This window comes from Melospiza georgiana, chromosome 7 (assembly GCF_028018845.1).
Source record: "Melospiza georgiana isolate bMelGeo1 chromosome 7, bMelGeo1.pri, whole genome shotgun sequence".
Taxonomy (NCBI): domain Eukaryota; kingdom Metazoa; phylum Chordata; class Aves; order Passeriformes; family Passerellidae; genus Melospiza; species Melospiza georgiana.
Window position 1 is genome coordinate 6,549,180 of NC_080436.1, and position 22,873 is coordinate 6,572,052.

The 22,873-nt window shown below is 42.8% G+C and overlaps 1 protein-coding gene across 3 annotated transcripts in view; it reads left to right on the forward strand.

Moving 5' to 3' along the window:
- The window catches only part of IKZF2 (IKAROS family zinc finger 2), a 108,190-nt gene that overhangs the window by 78,127 nt on the left and 7,190 nt on the right, over window positions 1-22,873 (forward strand). For all 3 annotated transcript variants that reach the window (XM_058027781.1, XM_058027780.1, XM_058027782.1), the window contains one exon: window positions 15,927-16,064. In XM_058027781.1, the coding sequence (XP_057883764.1) occupies window positions 15,927-16,064 (138 nt within the window). The remainder of the gene's footprint in view (window positions 1-15,926; window positions 16,065-22,873) is intronic.

The window sequence follows — 22,873 nt, forward strand, 5'->3', positions numbered from 1 at the left end:
GCCAATTCCTTGGCCAGCCTTGCTGCTCTGGCACAGCAAACAAGACAGTGCTTTCTGTTTCCTCTGGGCTTTTACTCTGCTAAATGTGGGATTTCACTGGCATCAGAAAAGCATGAGTGGGGTAAGACTTGTGCATGTAGAGCAGCAGTGCTTCTAAACACCATGCCTAACCTGTTTTTTAAACATCCAGAGAGACTGTTTCTGTTGCCTCCCTAGGGAGACAATTCCACTTCCCATCTGCTTTTTATAGCTGTGACTCTCATCCTGATATTTAACCTTAACTATTCTTTCTTTTGGTGTAGATTATTGCTCTTTCTAACACTATCTTTTGTGACTGTGAGTAATTCCTGTGCTCACTTTACACTATGATAGGCTGTAGTTGTATATCTAGCATTGATTCTGTTCTAGTGTGTTTTTATCTTCCAATCCTCTTGTTTCTTTTTTATTACTAATTTTGAATGTTTTTGCTACCCTTATTCACTCGTTTATGAGGGAACTAAATTACAAAGTCATTTGATGCTTTAGAAACAGGGGCCAGTATAGATGCAGACCCCCTTAACCTTATCTCTGCCTCAGCTGCCTGCCAGTAAAATGGAAATAAAGAGCATTTCTCCACTTAGAGATGGTGAGAGGGCAACACGTGGGACTCATGGCAAGGCACAAACGTATTGCTGTGATGAAGGTCATGTAAGTACATCACAGAGTACTCAGTGGTGCTGGTGCCCCAGCTGCACAGTGCTGTACATGATCTCCTTAGGTTTACTTAGCCTTTGTGCAGTAGTGAAACGAGATAATTACAAAGTGGAAGGAATAATAACTTTGTATTGTTACCATAACCACTGAGGTATTAGACCCCGAGAGCAGCGTGATTATCTCAGACACAATAGTAAGGTGATTATTAATAATACTAAAGGACTTACTACTTAGCCTGTAATTTCTGCATCATTTCTTTAAAAACCCCTATCTATTCCATCAGCCCCAAGCCTGTGTGAAGTTGCAATGAGTTGTTGCCTCCTTGTTATCTGTTTTTCAGTGATGAGAAAATGAAACGGGAAAACCCCCATGAGACCCAATTTGCAAATTCAGGGACCTAAGCACCAAGGTAGCTTTGTGTGCATCACTTGTCTTTCTGCACCACAACTGCTGGGAGCAGGCTGGCAGGTGAGGCTCTAGTAGCTCAGGTATTTAAGATCTGTAGTCCTTTGCTCCTTGCAGTTCCAGCTAGAAACAGTTCCCTTGTTTTTCTTGTCACCAGGGATTGTTTCAGAAATGTGGTATTTTTATGCTCAAGTTAGCACATGTACATACAAACCCTGGATTTAAGGTGCAGGTGTTGCATCTGCAGGGATTTGGGTGTCTCATTGTGTTAGGATAAGCTGGAGGGACATGATGCAGCACACCAGGAGCCCTCCTGCTCCAGAGCCAGCCACTGAGATATCTGCAGTGGGTTTTGAAGACAGAGATTCAAGAGGTGACAGAACTTTTTCATGCAGTTGAGATGCAGACCTGGTTTTGATGTGACCAAGCCAAGGCCGCTTCTGAGCAGCAAATATCACAGCATCTCCAAGGAGCAAACAAGCGTTGGGCTCCTTTTTCCCCCTGAGAAAATTATTGTCAAGGGCAAAAATCTTCTGCATATCATCTCTGGGGAAAGGAGACTCAGCATTTGGAGCTGGCTTTTGTCAGTTTTTGAAGGAGTTTGTGAAACATTTCAGCTTGGGAACGTTTGAGCTTGGAACCCAAGAGTGGTGTGAGGCCTTCTTTCATTGATATCTCAGAGCTGTGCTACAGGGCAGTGTGACAGGGAGAGCCACCCCTGACATTTTTGACAACATATGTTTTAAGGTGTAAAGAGGTATTTTTGCCATCTGGAAAGGAAGCCAAGAGAAACTAAAGGGGGACAAAAATAACCCATAACCCACGCCACAGCAGAGTTTAGGAAAGCTGCTACTGATATATTCTCTTGAGCTCTCAGCAGCCTGTAATTATGAATTGGCTTACAGCTAAGATATTGATGGATATCACTCAAGAAGGAAAATGAGAATGTCTAGATTTTTTTTACAGTGAACCTGCACTGAACTCTGTGTGACTCTCCTCCTATTTATAACCCTGTGTGAAGTTCAAGGAAACTTGTCCTGGAGGTTTCCCATGAGAGGGAACTGTGTTTTTACCTGACTAAAGCTCTCTGGATATTTTCCCATTTTTTATTTGATCTAAGTGTGAACTTTCTCCACCCTCTGCCCCTCCTTCCCTTCTGGAGTGGTTAGAGAGGTTGATTGCAGCCAGGATTACACAAGAGATGCCAGTTGCACACATGTTTTGCATAACTGTGCTGTGTTGATTTCAGACAGGGTGCCCCAAGTTCCCTCCCCGCCTTGCAACAGCCAGTCGAGATCTCTATCTTCATTCCTGAGCTGGAGAAATGCTGCTGAGGCCCTGACTATTGAACCTGTGACAAAGAGCACCTGGATGGGACAGAGCTATCCCTGTGGAAAAGGGATATTCTAACCTAGAATTTATTTGGGCTCTTTGTATCAAAGGTGCCAGAGTTGTTCTGCCAGGGAACAACTGGGAAGGGCTGCAAGTGATCTGTGCCAGCTGCTCTGTGTTAAGGGAATGTGCTCCCCAAGCACATGTCCTTTCCTTCTATTCCAGCAAGAGGCATAAATGTTCTCATGTGCTCTGAGACAGCCAAGGACCTCTCTTGGGGAGAATCCTGACTGGAAAATTGAGACAGGATCATCCCAGTGCTCATTTTGGGACTAGTTCCATGTGGCTTTTATCTTTAGGAGCAGTGAGGTCTGCTTGATTTCAATGAGAATTAGGGGCTTTGACAGCCTAAGCCCTAGCCTGTGTTCCAGTTCTTTTTGCCAGGAAATAGGTGTATACTTTCTTCCTCCTGCCTCATTTATTTGGAGTGCAAGTCAAGACCAAACTGGATGGGGTTTGAGCAGCCTGGTCTAGTGAAAGGTGTGGGGATGGGGGGTTGGAATGGGTTGATTTCCATCCCAAAACATTCTGTGATTTTGTGACAACAGCACAGGGTCCCCCCCAGCCAAACAGAGCTGGGGCTGTTCCCAACAGGTGTTGCCTCGTGGGACAGAGCTGGCCTCACAGGTAGCCAGAGCCCAGGTGATTTAAGGGCTACAAGGTCTTTCTAAATAATAAATCACATGCAAAAAATACTGCAGAGAATCTGATGTTGAGATTTTTATATAGTGACATGGGCCATAGACTCTCTCTCACTTGGATACCCTTCATGTGCCTGCTTTTTGCTCGTTTCCTTGGAGACAGTGTCTTGTCTGAGAGCAGTTAGCCTTGGCTAGGAAAGGCCTGACATTTCTGGTTTGTGGGATAAAGCTGTGCTGATGAATTTTCCAACAACCACAGAGGCAGGATTTGGTACAGACACAAGCAGCTCTGAGCAGGGTTATCATGTGGGCATCTCTAATACCTCTCTGGGGACACCCCTGAAGTCCCTGGTGTGAGAGCAGGGTTCAAAGATCCTCGAGGAGAGCCCAGCAATCCCTGTCCCTCAGGTATCAGAAACGTTTGACAAATTTCTCCCTTCCCTTTCCTTCTTCCAAAGAGCTGAGTCAGCTGGACTGGCATGTCTGGAACTCTGTGGCACCAGAGCAGGCAGTCTGCCAGCAGCATTACACACTGCATCCAAGGGAACACGTCACTCCTCTCTCTCTCCCTTTTTTTTTTTTCCCTTTGCAATCCCCACCCTCTCCCTTTTATTTTTCCTTGTTGATCCGTGTAGGTGAGTCAGAGAAACCTGCTCATCCACAGCCTGTTCCTTCTTGCCAAATCCTGGAGCAGCACTCCCAGTTCTTGTTGGGTGTCAGGAATAGGTTATGAAAACAAAAATTGATACAGTTGGTGTGCTGGGTATGGAGCCCATAGGGTAAATGCACACTGAATGTGCCACTTAGAATGGCTTCCTAACAGAGTGATGCCTTTTGTAGGAGACAGCTTATTCTGTGATTCATATATAGTATTAGTTTTAGTCCTATAAAACACCAGGGTGGAGCAGGGAGATTATTTAAGGCGCAAATTGGAGAACATTTGGGGAGAAAATCCATCTTAATTCTGAATTTTGAAGCAGCGGAAGAATGGAAAATTTCAAGCAGGAAAACAGGTCATTCGTGGAAGTAGTTTTGACTGATGTTGTGGTATCATTTGTAATTTTACTAATCTGAATAAATTCCATGGATATTGCCACATTTCCTCAGAGTCTACACTGTTGGTGAGTTTCTGACCCCAGGAATTAAAACATCACAAATCTGGGTTCCCATACTAACAAATAATAGCACGAGGTGATAAACTGGCCTTTTTATTTACCTTACAGTATTTATTTCATGAGTGGGAAGGGAGTGAGTGAGCAAACATGCAGGGTAACTTTTCCTCTTTGCTCAGCTGACTCCAGGAATAGGGTGTCTAACTTGGGGTAAAACTGCAGGTGTTGGTAATGCTGTAGGGCCAGGTGTGTCTGCTATCCATAGCTACATTTCCATCAGGCAGCATCAAACCTTGATTTTTGGCATCTTGCGTTGGAGTGAAGCTGTTCAGCTGCAAAGGATAGATCATTCACCAGGAAAAGTGCTTTGTTGGACTTGTAGGTGCCATAGTAAAACCTCCGTGTTAGCTATACTGTGAAAAATGTATCCATTATGTTCATGTGGTCTTCTACAGGCAGAGAGTTTGTTCCAAGAGCTAAAAATGAGCCAACTTTGAAAGGCTGCAAAGATCTGGCTGAGAAGCACGAGATTTCTGCCTTGATCAGCATGTAGTGCTGGAGTGCAGGCCCTGGGACAGGATCACACCGTGGTGAAGAGAAGGGAAAGGCCATTTTGTGCCAGGTGATCAAGAGGACTTTGTGTCAGATCACCAAGATGACTCTTGGTGAGACACAGTCATTTCTCTGAGTTCCAGCACAAGAAAAGAGAAGAGGAAGGTTTACTGCCCAGCCTGTTCTGCAGGGGAGGAACCCAGAGGGCCAGCAAAAAGGGACTTGACACAGGCAAGACATCAGTGTCACAGTGGGAATGAACCCAGATGTTCCCATCTGCTGACTCAGTTACAACACTTTCCACACAAATTAAAAGAATAGATATTAAAAAAAAAGATTTTTTTTCTTGGTAATGAGGAACAAGAAAATTTACATCTTTAAACTCTTGATCCAGACTTCTGGGTGAAATCACCTATTTCAAAGAGCCTAGTGTAGCCTTCAGTGTGATTTTGGTTTTTTTTCCATCAGGAAATGTAGTTAAGTATATTCAGAGTTTCCTAAATTCCCTGTTTTTATAGGAAACCTTTTGAAAGTATTTCTGGATGCTTACAGAGCTATTTTCTGTTGTCCAGCTTTTCTGTCTTTACTTTCAGCCTAAGCAGATGCTTTTTCTTCCTTTCTTTTCTTTTTCTTCCTTTTGGTTTAATTTCACACCCATGTTTAATTCCCTTACATTTTGTCAACCTCTCTTTCCCTCACAATTAGTTTCTGAATCTATCCAGGACTTGTAGTGCAAAGCTAATTGCACCAAAAAGGAAACATCCTAAACCCCCAAATCTTTCCTTCCTTCCTTTCTACTCATTCTCTCTAGTGAACAAACCTAAAAAATCCTGGGTATTAAGAAATACTCTGATATTGTTGGGTTTTATTTTTTGTATTGAAACAAACAACTAACAACCCCCTCAAAAAAAAAAAAAAAAAAACAAACCCAACAAACAACAACAACAAAAAATAGGAAAAATAGTGAGATTAACAGGAATTGCAGAATTTTATCACCTAGAAAAGATTAGTCTAACTTCTATATCTAGGTACTTGATGTAGAGGTTTGTGCTAGAACAGAAGCTGCCCAGTATGTCAGATTCCTCCCTTAAAGGACCCCATCATCCTTTAAAGGATACCTTTACTGTTAATATTGCTGTGCTGAGATCTGTTTTTACAAAATGCTCATGATTTCCTCTACCAAATACTGTGGTTAATTTTGACTGTGGAGCAGTAAAGACCACTGGTGCAGGTGAGAAAAGTCCCACCTTTATTTCAAGCTGCTCTGCATTGTTGGTGCTAAACACAGCAGAGTTTATCAGAGTTGTGAGGCAGAGAAAGAGCAGGGGATAGGAAGGCTGCACAGGTGGAAGGAGACAATCACTCTCCTGCTGTTTGACCTCATTTGACACTGGTGCAAGACATGGCAGAACTGCATGCCTGAGCAGCAGATCTTGATGAGGGTGACATGAAGGCATGGGCCACGCTGATTCCTGGGCAGTTAGAACAGTGTGAATAACAATTTTCATGTCCCAAAGGAGCCCATTAGTTTCACAGCCTGACCTGCTTTTGGAAACAAGATTTCCTTCAATGTTGGCCTTGATCAAAATAAGTGCAAACTCCCAACATCAGTGGTTAGGAAAAGAAGAGGAGCTGTCAGTATTACTCTTCCCAAGTTGCTGTTATCTTTATGACAGCTTGGTCTTAATTGTCTGTTTCCAAAACTTTGTTTCTGACAGTGACAAGAAAAGGGAAAACTTACAGGAAAGGAATGTGTTCTTCCTACCTGTTAATACAAGACATAAAACTGAAAGGTGCCAGGTGCTAAAAGATGGTTTTTCTCACACAGGAGCTTGTAGGTGGAACAGGGGAAATCATTGCCACAGGATGAGAAGAAATGAGTTAAAGGGCTTGCTCAGTGATTTTATGCAGGAAGAAACTTACCTAGTGTTGTAGTGAAAGCTAAACATGGTGTCTCTCTATTTCCTGTTGTTTGTATAGTATAGGATACCTGGTAGCACTCTGGCACTGCCTGCTCCAAACAATTCTTAGATTCTGTTTGCTTTGTAATGCTCAGGGGCTTCTGCAGGATATGCAAAGGGGCTGCACTTGAAATAAATGCAAACTGCACAGAGCTGATGTGAGTTGGCTTCCTAGAGAAATCTGGCCCAACATCTCCATTTGTTTTACCCAAAGAGGAAACAAAAACCCCCAAACAAAAGCTCTTGTGAAGGGAGTGTTTGTCCAGCAGCATTCCTGATCTGCACTGAGGTGCCCACACCCTGTGCTGCCCCTGGGAGCTGTTCCTCCCCACCTGCACTGGAAGCTGGGCTCGTGATGGATGACGTGTGGATCTCCAGGCACCTCCTGACATTCCTGCTGAGCTGTGCCACTGGCAGGGAGCACACAGGACAGGCCAGAGAGGAACAACCTAAACTGGTTTTTATTTAAAGAAGAGAAGCCAACAAGCACATTTTGGAAGGTTTGACTTGTGAACCAATTAACACTCCACTTATCAAGTCAACTTTGTATAATGTTAAAGGTCTGGAGTGGAAAGTCACAGAGTTAAGGTTTAACCTCTTTCTTCAGCCTGTTCCCACCCACATGCAGATAGCATGGAGGCATTGCAGGTTGGACTTTCCAAAGTCACCTCTTGTATTCCCTGGAGGGCCTCTACCCCTTTTAAAAGTTAATTATGATAAACCTGGCTGCTTGGAAGCCACTTTGAAGCCAGCCAGGTGATAAAACACCAGTTATTTCGTGGACTTCCTGGTTTGTGTTAGTCATCACCAGAGTGCAATGTAAACAGAGTCCTTTCCTAGTATTATTTAATCATGTCAGAATCCATGTAGAATTCCTAGGAACCCCATCAGTGCTGGGGTTCTGGACCTTCTGGGACATGTTGGTGTGGGACTTGGACAGTGCATCCAGCTCAGTGGCCTCACAGCATTAAGTGCAGAACATTTGCACTTGAAACTTCCAAATATAAGTGGAGAGAGAAATCAGAATGCTTCATTGGCATTAATGTAAACTAAAAATTGAGTGTCAGGTTCCTTTTGCCAGATGTGAATTAAGGAAACAGTTAAACCACGAGAAATACATGAGGAGAGCTTCTATGTAGTGTTATATGTGTTTCTTGAGACATAGAATTGAAGCACATACCTGTGAATTTCATTTCTATCAAAACTAAATGCAGTATTATTGTCCCTATCTGTGTTTTCCTTGATTTGATGCTTAATTTATTTGCATGTTTTCACATAGACAGGTACATTTTCCTTTGTTTTTTGCACATACACAGATACAACATACAAACCTGCAAAGTGAACAGGTGCTGCAGGAAAAAAAATGTGCTGCATAGGAAAAAAATGGGGTGTAAGATTCTTGCTTTTTCTTGGTTTGAATGGGCGCTGAATGGAGCCATGTGAATATTTAAATAATTTGGAAGACTTCAGTAATTCTGTGATTGTGCCAATGAAACAGGAGTTTGTTTGTTTGTTTGTTTATTTGTTAAACTTCTGGCACAAAAAGGGCACCTATTTATTTATAACCCTAGTGGCAGATTGAAACATTGTTTTATCTGTAAAATTCTGCAGATTAGTTAATAGATAAATACAATCTAATGAATCATATAACACAGCCACTAATAGCTGCAAAATAAATTGAAACATCAAAAAAGTAATAACAGGCTGCAGGCAGAACCTTCTGAAGATACAGATAAGGACCCAACCCCTTAAATGCTGTACCTGAGCACTGATATTTACAGATTTTCTGTAGGTTCTGGCTGTGGTTCCTATAGACAGGGTATGGATAGGAAAAGTTTCTCTTGACCTAGTGAATTTACTTCTTGGATAAAGTCCTCAGGGCTTATGTAGAATCTGGTGTTGAGCACTGCTTGTTGTGGCATATTGTGGGAGAACTGAATACTTGTACAATACTCACTGCTTGCTGCTTGTTTGACAGTGCTGTAAACAACTGGCAGGTGGATGCAGGTGTCAAGCTGCTGATTTGTGCCCTGGAGGTGTTTTTAGGAGAGGCAGGTATGTCTAGAGAACCCCAGAGCTGGAGGTGTGATGTTTTGCTGTTTTTTTCACCGGGTGCTGATGTCCCATGACAATCCAGCTGGGTTTCACAGCCAGCTGTAATAGGACGTGGTAGCTGTCAACAAAAATCACTTATCATTGACTGCCACTGTGCAAAAAGTCAGGATAAGGTGCTTTTCACTTGCTGAGAACCTCACAAAATATTGTGGCTGTTGAACAGCCATGTATATATCAGTTGCACTTGATAATAAGGTTGACTGAGAGGCATTGGGCCACGAGGTCACAAAGTCAGTCAAGTGCTCTGTTGTGAGCTCCAAGTCAAGACCTTTATGTAGGCTTCTGTTGTACTGTTGCATTTTGAGTTTTGAACCTTTTGAGGTGCCCAGAAACCTTATTAAATACAAATCTATTTGTGTGACTTCTGTACTGCATGATCTGGTGACCCAGCCTTTTACCACATGGGTCATTATTAGGGTTCATGGATCCTATTATTATTATTATTAGGGCTTTCATGGCCTCATGAAACCCTAATACTTGGCCCAAAATATGTTAATCTAAAATGTCCTTGTGAAATGGAGACATCAGAATTCTGTGATGAATTCAGAAATGTATCCACATCCCTTGAAGCATACCCCAGGTATTGCTGACTGTTCTTGGACTGGGAAGATTGAAAAGTTAATGTGAAGTTTTCATAATGTGACTAGAGATTTTGTTCTTTCTGAAAATTAGATTGCTTTCAGATGTCACAGGTTGGGCCCTCAGGAGAGGATGCACTTGACACTGTGTGTCTCCAGTCCGTGTGTTTGTGTGCTCTAGCCATTATTTCAGATGTTTACACGTTGTGACTTCTGCATGCAGGTTGTCTTGGACAATCTTGGGCTGGCTGTGGGATTTGACCTTATTTCTGAAGTCCAGTATATATGAGTATTGTGTGTGTAATCTCCCAGGCAAAAAAAAAAAAAAAAAAGAAAAAAAGGCAAGGCATCAAAGAGCCCCCATGAATTTCAATTAACACATTTACAGTCATTAAGCACAGCAGTGAGATAGAGCTTCAGAGTGGGAGGCAGTTCCCTTTGCAAAGCTACGTGCTGCTCAGAGCCAGCATGGGCTTAGGTCTCACTCTAATTTTTTTGTGATTAGTTCGTTCAGGGGTCTGTTATTCATGTAAATATTTTTGTGTGTGTGAGCCTCTGAGCCAGGCAGCTCCAGACAAGCCGAGGTGCAGTGTTTAATTACAGTAGCAAGGCACAGCCACCGTGTTGCATCTCCTGAGCCTCAGCCCTCCTGCTGCAGCCTCAGCTCTGCCTCGGCCCTCCGTGCCTCTCAGAGCTGCATCAAGGACAACAGTAGATGTTATTGCCACCTTCCTGCAGCTATTGCACCCTCTCTTTTTGTCCCATGTGGGGTAAATGTCATCAAGCTTGAGGCATTTGACATCCCCCTGTGCTCAGTTTCCCAGTCTGAAGGGCTCCATGCAGCGCATGGCCTTACAATGCCACGTGTTGTTTTATTTCTGATTTGATTTTCTTATTGTTCCTCTGTTCTGTGCCATCCTAAGTATCTCCTCTCACTCTTTAATGTTCACTCTCATATCTAATATAATCACAGTGTATTATTAAGTCCTTAATTTCTCAGTAGAGGTACCAGTGCTATTTTTCTGTGTCTCCCTACTTGTGAGTGCTCCACAAAATTATCCTCTGTGCATCTGGCAAAGTGCACGAGTTCATTTACATGCTGTGAAGAAGGGAATTATTACCTTAATCATACGTATGAATAATTGAAGCCCAGGAAATCAGGATAACTTGCCTGCAGTCACAAATTTGTAGTGTAACCAAGAGTTGAACCATACACTCCCTAGTCCCAACCCAGCACCTTAAATCACATTTCCTACCTCTGTGTTAAAGCTGATTGTGCTCTGATAATTCCCATTTGAGGCAAAGGGTGCTTTGTAGACACTGTGTGACTGCAGAACAGTTCCCTTCACTTAGGCACCTTCCAGTTTGAGGGAAGAAAACAATTAGTGAATAAATTAAGGTTGTGATTATGATGGGGGACTCACTGATATGTTGAGATGCTCAAATGCATCCAGGAAAGGGCAACAAGGCTGGTGAAGGATCTGGAAAACAAGACCTGTGAGTAGTGGGTGAAGAAGCTGGGGTTGTTTAGCCTGGAGAAAAGGAGGCTCAGGGGAGACCTAATTGCTATCTAGAACTCTAGAAAGGTGGTTGTGGTCAGGTGGGGATCAGTCTCTTCTCTCAGGCAATAGGACAAGAGGATACAGCCTTAAGCTGTGCCAGGGGAAGTTCAGGCTGGACATTAGGAAAAAATTCTTCACAGAAAGAGTGATTAAGGATTGGAATGGGCTGCCCAGGGAGGTGGTGGAGTCACTGTCCCTGAAGGTGTTTAAAAAAGACTGGATGTGACACCCAGTACCATGGTGTAGTTGATAAGGTGGTGTTAGGTCATAGGTTGGACTTGATGATCTCAAAGGTCTCTTCCAACCTAGCTCAGGCTGTGATTCTGTGCAGCATCAGCTCAAAAGAACATTCTGACTTTCACACTGCTCCAGAAAGCTTCAGTTGGAGAATGCTGATGTTTGCTCCTGCTCTGGGGTGCTGGGGGCTGAGCAGGAGTTCAGATTTTACAGAAATAAGTCCCCCTGAGTGCCCTGCTGTCAGGGGGTCTCCTGGTCTGAGCCAAAAGTCGCTGTGTTTGATGGCCATGCGGTGCAAAAATCCTGGCTGGCTCCACTTGCACAGGCAACAGAGCAAAAGTACTGGGAATCTGGGGCAAGCTGTGCTCCTTGGACTGGGCCAGCCCACGTCACACGGGCAGCCATGCCCAGCCCTGCCTCAGCAGAACTTGGGAGTGCTCCAGCTGTGGCCAGGGACATGAGCAATGGACAGGGAGCAATTCTGCTCTGATCTGCTGCACAGCACAATGTGCTGCCCAAAACAGGCACTGTGTGTGGTGTCAGGGCTCTTAAGGGAGGCAGGATTTTAGCTCACCAAAGTGCACTGCAGCTCTGAACCCATTCCATAAGCCTTCCTTGCTTTATGTGCTTATGGCAAGGTGGTACTTGGGATGCCTTATTGTTTCCCTTTGACTTACTTTATATTCTGCTATTCACTCCCATCTCTTTTGAGAGCAAAATGCTCTGTGAATGCCTTGAGGGCTCTTTCTCTTTCACTGACCTTTTTTATGACTGTAAAGAAGTTTCCTTAGGCCCAAGTCTGCTTTCTGTCTTGAATATTGACCTTAGAGTTACAGCATCTCGTCGTCGCTGCACGCAGACTTCCCAGCTATCAAAGTTCACCCACAGGACTCAAAGTATTCCTAACTCAGAAACACCTTGCTTTTATGTCCTCCTCCTCTTTCCCCTCCTCCCTCCACATGAGCATTTTAATTTCGCAAGCAAAATCCATTTTGCTGTGAATTTCGATGAGTGTTTCACCTGTTTCCAGGGCAAAAATTGTACTTCAAATTTAAATGTCTTTTTCACTGTGACTGTCATAATATTTTCCATTTGAGGCTGAGATTCCACTGTGGGTTTTCTGTGCCATGTTGTCATCTGTCCAAATCTAAGCTTAAATGTGTGGAAATTCTGACATTTCAGTACGAAATATAAAGTGGGTTTTTTATGTTCTTCAAGTTGGCTGTTTCATAGGTGTGGCCGCTGGGTTTTGCCCAGCACTCTGGTCTTTCCCAGTTCAACAACAGATCAAAGATTTCTCAAGTTTTTTGGGCTTGCTTGCATTGACTGTGTCATTTTTGTGAGAGTAAGTGACGGTGATTTTTTATCTGATTGTTGATCCTGAAAAGCTGATAACAGAATAATTACCCCAAACCAGGCATTTCCAGCCTGACTTTGCTTGGCAAGAGATGGTTGTGTGTGATGCTGAACGTGGTGTCCGTGTACGTGTGGATCTTGGAGAAGGCAGCTTCAAGTCAAGCAAACCTGGAGTGGTTTCACAGTGCAAATGGCTCTGAGGCAGAAAGAGCCATTCTGCTGGGTGGTAGAAACTCTCTTTACATTTGAGAGGAGTTTTTTGGGGTTTTGAGAGGGGTTTGGTAGATATAGTGCTGTTGGATTCCTTCCCCTCAATGCCCTTTAGTCAGACACTGCTTATGCCCAGCAGTCTGAGCTACATGTTTTGGGGGCAAATTTTGAATATTGCTGTTTACCTACACTCAAGTATTTGACAAAGGCTGAAATATTTTTCGTCAGTCATGTGGTTTCATGTCAGGTTGTTATGTGGAACAAAGTATGCTGTTGAGATTATCACTGAAATTGAATGCTCTAAAAGGCTTTTGCAGCTTTCTATCAGGTAATATGAAATACATAGAAATGTACGCCTACTGGCAACATTCACTTCCATTTCTATTTTTTTTTTGTCATTAACTTCTTTGAGAATACAAGGGGATATTTGCAGCTCTTTCAGTGGCTTGACATTTGTCACAATGATACAATTTCTAAAATGTTGACTGTAATTGCTGCCTCAGCTCACTGAACCTCTTAGCAAACGGGCTGTGAGAATTGCTGGTGACACAAACTCCTGCTATCAGAACTGATTCCATTGTGGTCTGACCTGATCAATTGCTCTTCAACACAAGTCCCAGTCACTCTGTGTAATTTTATAGTGTAAATCTCTGTGCCATTATAGTGTAATATTTTACACCTCTGGGGCTAGGATGTGATTGCAGCTCTAGAGCCAGGAGGGACAGAGTTGGAAAATGAACCCAAGGGAGTTGTGCTTGATACTACTCAACTGATGCTCACAAACTTCATTCTTTGCAGCTGTGTATTAAGCAACATGACCAACATTTGCCACATGTTGTTTATTCTCTTATCTTTTCCCCAGAGAAGAGAAAGTGTGTACAGGCCCTTTTCCTTTCCTTGAGGAATTATGTTCCTCAAATCCCATATTGCCTGTAGAAATCATGTCTTTATCATTAACTTTTATCCTCTCTATTAACCTTCAAATTTGATGGAATTTGGGTAGCTGACCATCCGAGATATCACTGGAAAAACTCTGCCATGTTATATGTGAATAGTTACTGAAATGGTTGCAATGCAGGGAGCAACCATTTGAAGAGGTCTAATAAAACCTGTTTTTTGACTGTTAATTATTAGTTTTTTATAATATGAGGTTGTAGCAGAATATTTCTCTCTGTGTTAAATGATAATAATGTAATAAATAGTAGCTGCCTAAAGTAGCTGCAAGCAATCACCCCTTTTCCTTGTGCCTTACAGTTTATCTAAGTTGCTTGATAGCTTAATGTAGCCAAACTGGGTGGGCTAATTCAGCCCTGCTTCAGCTCAGTTAACATAATTCCTTCCATTGCACTGGATTTTTTTATTAGACACCACATAGGCTTCTAATGAAGGTGTCAGACTGACAGACATTGATGCCATCTAGATGCACAATGAAGCATTGTAATGGTGATTATAGAAGCCTCTCCATCCTGGGGAACCTCTGGTGTGTTTTCCTAAAGGTGCCTCCAGAATGAACTGGCTGGTTTATGTTTAAGAGCTGGGGCTCGATCCACATCGTTCACATCAAGGGCAATTATTCTGGGAATGATAATGAGCCTCATGCTGGGCCTCCACTGAGAATTCCATTACCAGCATCAGTTATGGCAACATTGTAAGCAAGTGAGCAAACTAAAATGAGGGCCAAAACAACTCTCTATCTTCACTTTCTTGAGGATAAGCCTTGTCTTGAAACAAAGAAATCCACACTCTGGATACTTATTAAAAGCAAGGTTTTTTTCCCCCTTGATTGTACCACTAAAATGTGCATGCAAACTTTTTGGGAAAACCTGAACCTTTCTGCAAGCATGTTCTTTTCATCAAATTCCTTTTTTCATGTTTGAGCCCTCTTCCCAGCTCATTCTTGGCTGTGCCTGTCCCCCCATAGGCTTTGCTGCATTCCCCTATCCCAGTGGTGACGATGCAGTTTGGCTGCAATTAGTACAGCTCAGATTTCATTAACTAAATTACTCTGAAAAGCTTTCAATATTGGGACAAACCCAATAGAAACATGTAGATTACCCAACAGAGGATGTTCTCAATTCCTTTGGCCAGAAACTAAAATTCTTACCTAAGATTTTCAAAACTCTGGGAGAAGTTTGACCTTCCCCTTCCCTCAGCCAGCTCTGAAGTTTGCAGCCAATGGTGTTTTACTAGACTTGCAGCACTGACTTAATAGCTCTTTAGTTATTAGAGGATAAATGTTCATGTTCTACAAGTTTAAATTATATTAAAAGCCTTTATTAGCACCACTTGGCAAAATACCTTCTGGCTAGCTTTCTGGCCTTGGGCTAGGCCATTCTTGTGGTTTCTTAATGACATACTATGAAATGGATATAATTTATGAGAATTTGGTGCCAGGTTTTGCGTGTATTAAGAAGCATTTGCCGTTTGTGCTTAATGCTGCTGAGCAAAATGAAAAAGATTAAAAACTTGAGTTATGTCTTGCATTCATCTGGCTTGATTTTCATTGTACGTGGCTTTTTGTATTTTTATGTACATATATTTATACTATATATATTTTTTATATTATCTGGTCCCTGAATTACTGGTGGTTGTTCAGTTCTGGCACGTAGCAACGCTGTTACCAAAGTTACTTTCGATTTATTTTCCAACCCTCCCTGAGTAATTTTGGCAAAGTGTCCTCAATGAAAGAACTCTGAGCCACGTAATAGGTTTCCCCACAGTTGGGAGAAGAATTAGGCCACTGGGGCAGCTCAGTTTTGTGACAGCGGCTGTGCCAAGGGCCAAAGGCCTCAGAAGTTTCTTTCCCACGAGACTTGGTGCTGGGGTGTGATTCAGCTGCTTGGTATTTTCCCCCCTCTCAGCATCTGTTTATTTGCTTTGCCACCGAGGCCGCCTCCTTTTCCTTCTGCTGCTACAGCGTCAGTGTGAAAAACGGATGGGGCAAAGCACCTGGCGGGTGGGAGGAGGCGTGTGCGGTGGGAGCACGGGCCTGGGAGAGAGACCTGGGGCACGAGCAACCTTTCTCAGGTGTGTTTCCATCACAAGAGTTGTTTGTGGCGGAGGTGTGAGCTCTGGTGATGGATCTGACCCCGTGCTCTCATTCTTTCCGCAGTGGGGAAGCCTCACAAGTGCAACTACTGCGGCCGGAGCTACAAGCAGCGCAGTTCTCTGGAGGAGCACAAGGAACGCTGCCACAACTACCTGCAGAATGTCAGTCTGGAGGCTGCTGGGCAGGTCATGAGTCACCATGGTGGGTGCAAAGCGCCTCCAGAGCTCCCTCGGACGCGGAGCGGCTCGTGCGGCTTTCTTTCCGTCTCTTCTTCCTTTCTTTCCATCAACTCCATCTCAGAGATTGCTGACACTCAGAGAGGCAGGAGGAGAAAAAAAAGAGGGGCTGAAATCCTCACTCTGTCCAGTTTAACAGCCCTATTTGTGCTTATTTTGTTTAAGTCAGTATTTCACTTTTTAGTATGTGCACATATGCAGACACGAAAATAAAGCCAAGTCACCTGTTCAAAATTACCCAAAAAGTCATGTCATAGAATCATAGAATGGTTTGGGTTGGAAGGCTTCTTAAAGACCTTCTAGTTCCAACCCCCTGCCATGAACAGGGACACCTTACAATACACCAGGTTGCTCCAAGCCCCGTCCAGTCTGGCCTTGGACACTCCCAGGAATGGGGCAGCCACAGCTTCTCTGGGCAGCCTGTGCCAGGGCCTCACCACCCTCACAGGGAGGAATTTCTTCTCAATGTCCCATCCATCCCTGCTCTCTGGCAGTGGGGAGCCATTGTCCTGTGTCCTGTTCCTCCATCCCTTGTCCCAAGTCCTTCTCCAGCTCTCCTGGATCCACTTTAGGCACTGGAAGGGCTCTGAGGTGTCCCTGGAGCCTTCTCTTCTCCAGCTCTCCCAGCCTGGCTCCACAGCAGAGGAGCTCCAGCCCTTGGAGCATCTCCAAGGCTTCCTCTGGACTCTCTCCAGCAGCTCCATGTCCTTCTAATGCTGGGAGTGGCAGCCATGTATAAAATGTATGATTCTCTCCTCCTTCCTTTCTGATAGTGAGTGATAATTAGAAAAGATAAGGATGGCAGAGTTATTCAGAAGTCATTATTTTTACCCTCTATAATGCTGTCTTATGCATCCAAAAAAGGGAGAGATGGATGTAAAAATCTCTAGAGCAGAATGGAATTAAATAGTGTTGTAAGAAGTAATTGTAACAAAAAAAAAAAAATGTTTGTATGCATTTACATTTGCTGGTATTAATATGTTAACTAACACTGCATGTGTTAATATACATAAGGACTGAAGATTGCCAAAAAGATTGTTGAAAGCAAGAAATGTCAAACTCTGTGAATTTGTTTTCAGAAATTTCAGGAGTTATTAGTATGGATAATGAGCATAATGTCTCAGACTGCAGGGTTGAAGGCTTATCTGTAGCACTAAATGCTAAATGGTAGCTGTCCAAAAACACTTATAATTTTATTCAAAATTAGTGTCTCACAAACTCTTCTAAAACTGAACTTCTTTTAACTTTTGAAAGTTGTCTTTAGATATTTGATACTTGAAGACTTAAAAATCTTTTAGTATTCAGAAAATATAAAAACATTTTCCATTTTGATTAAAAATTGCCATATACCTACAAAACAAAAAAAAGTTTGTGCATAAATGAAAAGGCAAAAGAACACTTCAATTTCTTTTTTTTTCCATTTTGCTTATCATGACTGAGTGGAGACATTGGGCTTAATCTGGAAATAATTTCTTTTAAATAATTTTTAAAACTCTGAAAATGCAAGCTGAAATAAAATCTATTCAGCATTGCTACTATAGGCTATATTTTGGTGACAGAAGTCTCCAAAAATTTTAAAATAGTACTTTCCCATGATCAATTTAAGCCTATAAAGGCACATTAGACAGTTTTAGTACATGTTGCCAAAATATTCATACAGCTCTATTAAGTAATTGCTCTCTTTCTAGACACCCTGGAGACTAAAGTCAACATTTAAAATGTCAGGGATGTTTTAAAGATATTGACACGAGTGATTATGTGCCTGAGGTGGCTTTTTTTGGTAAAAGTCAGTGAAAAGGCAGATTTCAGGGCTTTGCTCTGGAGGTACGTGTTGTGGGCTTGGTCAGTTAGGTAGGAGTTGAAGCACTGAATTGATTCCCAACAAAATACCCACTCCTTGTGCCTGTTAACCAGGGAGGGATGCCTTCAGTCAGCCTTTCCTTAGGGAATAACAGGAGCCTGCCCACACCTCTGACAGCCAGGATGTTTGAGATCCTCTTGTGGTGGAGCTTCCCAAATGCTGCTCAATGTCTGGTTTCATTAGTTCCATTAGTTATTTATTAAAATAATAAATTAAATTAATTAAAATTTCTGAGGAAATCTAAAGCTTTTTTCGAAGCTAACACCATGACAAGAAGGGTAAGTCCTTAACCTTGTCTGCCCAAAGAAGCTGCAGTGATTGACCTTGCATTGATTTTTCTACCACCTGAAGTTAAACCAGTGCAAATCCCATGTGGACAGTTCTTTTATTTACAGCTTGACTGACTTTGCTTGGGCTCAAAATAGAAGTGTTCACACAACCACTTCACTTTTCTCAACAAAATTAGCTTAAAGCAGCACTTTGAATTCAACCAGTGCCTCTTTCTCCTCTGGGCAAATATGTCTGTGCCTCCCCTGGTGAATGTTTAAGGGGATGTTTGATCCAGTGTCTTCCTTTTAGTTGTTTAGAGAGGGCACAGTGAGGACAGACAGTGACAGGGAGCTCCAGATTCAGCTGGGACCAGTCAGAAATCCCAGCTCCCATCCCAACACCACTCACACAGTGAGCTCGGCATGAGGGTCATGAGCACCAGCCTGTAGAGGTCTGCAGCAAATCCTTTTTCCCAGGACTGTAAAGACACCAGGGAAGAGAATAAAAATGGTTACTCAGCTTCATGTTAGGCCTTATACTAACCCTGAAAAATCTGTATTCATTTCCTTGTCTCCCATGTCACACATGGAAATGATACCCCTGAGGGATCACTAAGAGTATGTTTTGGAGACTTTTATTTTGCATCCCACTGGGGTGAGCTTTCCTAACTCTGTTTCCAAATACTTGGTGTTTTGTTTTTGCTGGGCATTTTGAAGCATTGGAGTGTGTTTTGGTGTGACTCCTGCTCTCAACTTTACCACTGCACACAGAACAGGGAGATGTGGGGATTTTCTGATCCCTACCAGCATCCTGCTCCTCCTGATTTAACAATACCAGCATTGGCCAACACTAAGCATTGATCCAAATTATTTCTGTAGAGACTAATTGTTCCAGAAAGCTGGAAGCAGCCCCTAGAGGGTTTGGATTTTTTTCAAGCATTGTGCTCAAGCCCATCAGTTTACAGGCATGCTACAGACATCTACTTTGGTGCTTTCGATTATCTCTGTCTTGCAGATGGCTGGATCACCTGACTGAAGCCACAAGGGGAAATAAGAGAGGGGGAAGGAGGGCTGGTTTTGGGGGCTGGGTAGGAATATAGAAATCTCTGGGTCTTGCTCCATCCTCTTGCAGGATGCCTGTTGCCTGTCGAGCTGCCCCTCCTTGTGTTCCTGTTCCCTGCTCAGCAGGACAGATGCTGCAAGAGAGACCCCATGATTTTGTTGAAATTTTTCAGCTAAGCACTGCTGGCTCTGGAAGGAGAAATCAGTCTGCAGTGTGGTGGGGGTGACAAAAGGGACAATCCCTGCATGCCAAGAACGTGCCCTTTGCAGGAAAGAACAGGGAGAAATGTTGAAGGCTAGCTAAGGTTTGCACCCAGCTCTATCTTCTTCTCCACTGCCACAAAGCCAAAAGTCCAGAGAAATTCTTCCAGGAATGGAGAAGGGTGCTCTTTTCAGGAGAAGGAGAAAGCAGCCTAGCCCTAGGCTGTGAGGCTCAAAGGCCAGCTCCACATAAAACACACAATGGCCTTGTGTCTTTCCCTCTTACATAGTTGCTTAAAACATCGTTAAAATGCTGGTCCCACAGGACACTTCCCACCAGGGTCCATGGGAATATTTCCTGTCATTTCTCTGCACACACACACTTCTTTTAAATAGCAATATTGTGAGCCTCAGAAAGGAAATTGAGGTTGATGGAGTAATACTAATTTATACCAACTGAGACTTAGCTCAGTGTCTGGTGTCTGCACACAAAATATTTATCAGCAAAACACACACTGGGTAATTTTTTTGCTTCTCTTTTTTTTTTCCCCTATTCTTTCCTCACTGGTACAGCATAAACTATTTTAATAGTTCATGTAGTTTCTTAAAAATTAAGGAGCTAAAAATTAAAGATATTCACTATGATTGAAACAACAATGTCTTCAGGAAAAAAGACTGTTCTGAAGACTATCCAAGTTTATGAATTCAGAGTTTAGCTCGGAAACAATACTTTTATTAATTACAATTGAGTGTTGACAGTGTCAGAGGCAGTGAACTCTTCCATGGGCAGTCCAGCAGCACACCCTGATAGCTGATGAACAACATCCCTGAACAGAAACACACTCAAGCGTGGGCTTTTCCTGCGCTGGAAGTTGGGTTTTTAGAATAAAAAAGTCTTCCTGAGCTGAGACTGTAAATGCTCAGCATAAAATGAGTTGCTGTATCTGAGCTAGTTATATCTTGTCAGCTGTTCAAGGTAATGAAGTAGGATGTACTACAACAAAAAAGGAATTGCATTTACTGCTGAGTAAATGTGTACACGAGCTTCTACTACAGAGCAGCTGATTGTTGAGAGCTGCTGGTTGTGTGTGATCAGTTTGGTTTCCCTCTTTCTTGTTTTGTTTTTCCTTAAAAAAAATGCAGGCTGGGCTATGTGTCCTTTATTTGTGTGTTTTTAAAATTGAAATGAAAATTAATATATCTAGAATTGTTAATGTGATATTTAACTTTTAGTGTTTCTGAAATGTGGTATCTCATCTGTTTGGTCCAGTTTTGCCTGCTGTTTAAATGGTTTCAGAAACTAGATTATTTCCTTCTTTCCCTTCTCCCAGGAAATCTGCATAACAAAACACACTCTGGTAACATATTTCCATCATAACACAAATATTAGTGTGATTCAGTGATTCTGTTGCAAAAGAGAAGTGCCCTGGATTATAGACTTGGGTTCTGATGTGGGAAAAAGTACCTTCAGCATGAAAGATGGAAAACAAAATGCTTTTATTGTTGATGATTTTAGTTTTAAAATGAGTCCAAGCAGGATTTTTGCCTGACTTAGAGAAGAGCAGATGTCTTTTTTAGCACTATTCATTTTTCATGGAAGAAAGGTTTCAAATTATGTGTAGGAAATTTTACACACATATGCCCAGCAGCAGAATTATTTAATTATTACTTAATTGTTATAAGACCATACAAATGTCACTACATTTGGGGCTTATTCAGATGGCTTTTAAAATAATCAGGAGCTTTGAACTGGTTCAGGATGCTTTGCAGAGGTGTTCCTAGGTGGGATTGAGCACCTTCCTAGTACCACACCACCAGCCTTGTGTGTCCTGTGCACCAAGGGCTGGAAATCCTTGAAGTGGCACCAGGGTGGACATGGCCCTTGGTTGTCACATCCCAGGACTCACACCCTGTGTGCTTGCATCCCCTGAGCCTGGGGAAGCCAAACAGGACAGTCAGAGGCCAGTTCCCAGTGAAAATCAGCAGACATCATCTTTTCTTTCTGCCCAGATCTCCTTGGTAAATACTTGAGTAGTGCACATAGCTCCTGACCAAGCAGGGTATTTAATTAACTTTAAAACTTTACCCTTGGCTATTAAAGTATTCCAGGCCTCCCAGTCTGCACTGGGCATTAATTAGGTCACTTGAACACTGCATCCCATTTTGTTGCAACATTAGATTCATTTCATATTTATGCTTTTTTCCCCTCCCTTTCAGTGATGCCAGCAGGACTGCCTTGTAAATGAGAAACCATTGTGTTTCTCAGGGGGAGCATCCTGTACAAATAAAAAAGCAGCAGAGTAAATCATTTTACAGCATATGGTAGATTCTAAGCCTCAAAGTGCTCAGCTTTCTATAGCAGCAGAGGCACAAATGGAATCAAATGAATAAATTGCCATGTTTTTTTATTATGGATGTCTGAATTGAGAAGTTCACCTGAGCAGATACTCTGTTTTGTAATTGCCTGGTATTTGCTCTTCCTTACTAGAAAGAAGGCAGAGACAAGGCTTTTATCACCCATTTTTGGTGTATTATGTGCTAGCAAACAGCTGTGTTTAGGAACAGGGGGGTGATCATTCCATGCCAGGATCCTGAAGGTAGTGCAGTTCCCACGGGAGGAAAGTGGGCTGGTGGTGTTCATTTATGGCACTGTCTGGGAGAAGGTGTCTGTGACACAAAAGGCTGCCATGGTGAGAGACAGGAGGAGGGCTGGCAGAACAGGAGGGTGCCAGGCCTTCTCTGCCACCTCTGCAATACCCAGCACCTTGCTGGGAGCCTGAGCTAAGACAGAAAATGCAGTGGATTCCTCTCAGTTTACATACTGTAGGAACTCTGTGCCACATCACCCCAGTTCCTGTGTTTCTGCCATCCATTGTTTGTACCCCAACCATCCCTTAGCACATGCCCTAGTGGCTGATCCCTCTCAGGTTTTTCTTGTTACCTTCTGAGGATGAATGCAGGATAATTAGGCCTGGTGTTAAACTCATAACAGCAGAGCAGAGCTACGCACTTGATAGATATTGCAAATGACTGGGATTCTCCAGGCCTGATCCACAGTCTGCTACCACTGATTAGAAGAGGATGCTCAACAAAACCAAAGTACTTTGTAGGTGCTTAAGAATGGCTGTATCAGCAAAAGGCATAAACCCCTGTGCAAGTGGCTCACTCCTCTGGTTAGGAGCCTGTGCAATTCCTACATTTTTCCTTTAGCACCTTATTCCCTAAACTGACAAATGTCAGGAATGAAATGAGTAAAGACAGAAGAAGTTATTGATTTTTTTGGCTTCTCTCAAATACAGTGTATGAGCATTCCCCCTGATGTAGTTAGCACAGGAATGCTCCCTGCTGATCCCTGCTCCCTGATGATGTGAAGTGAGATGC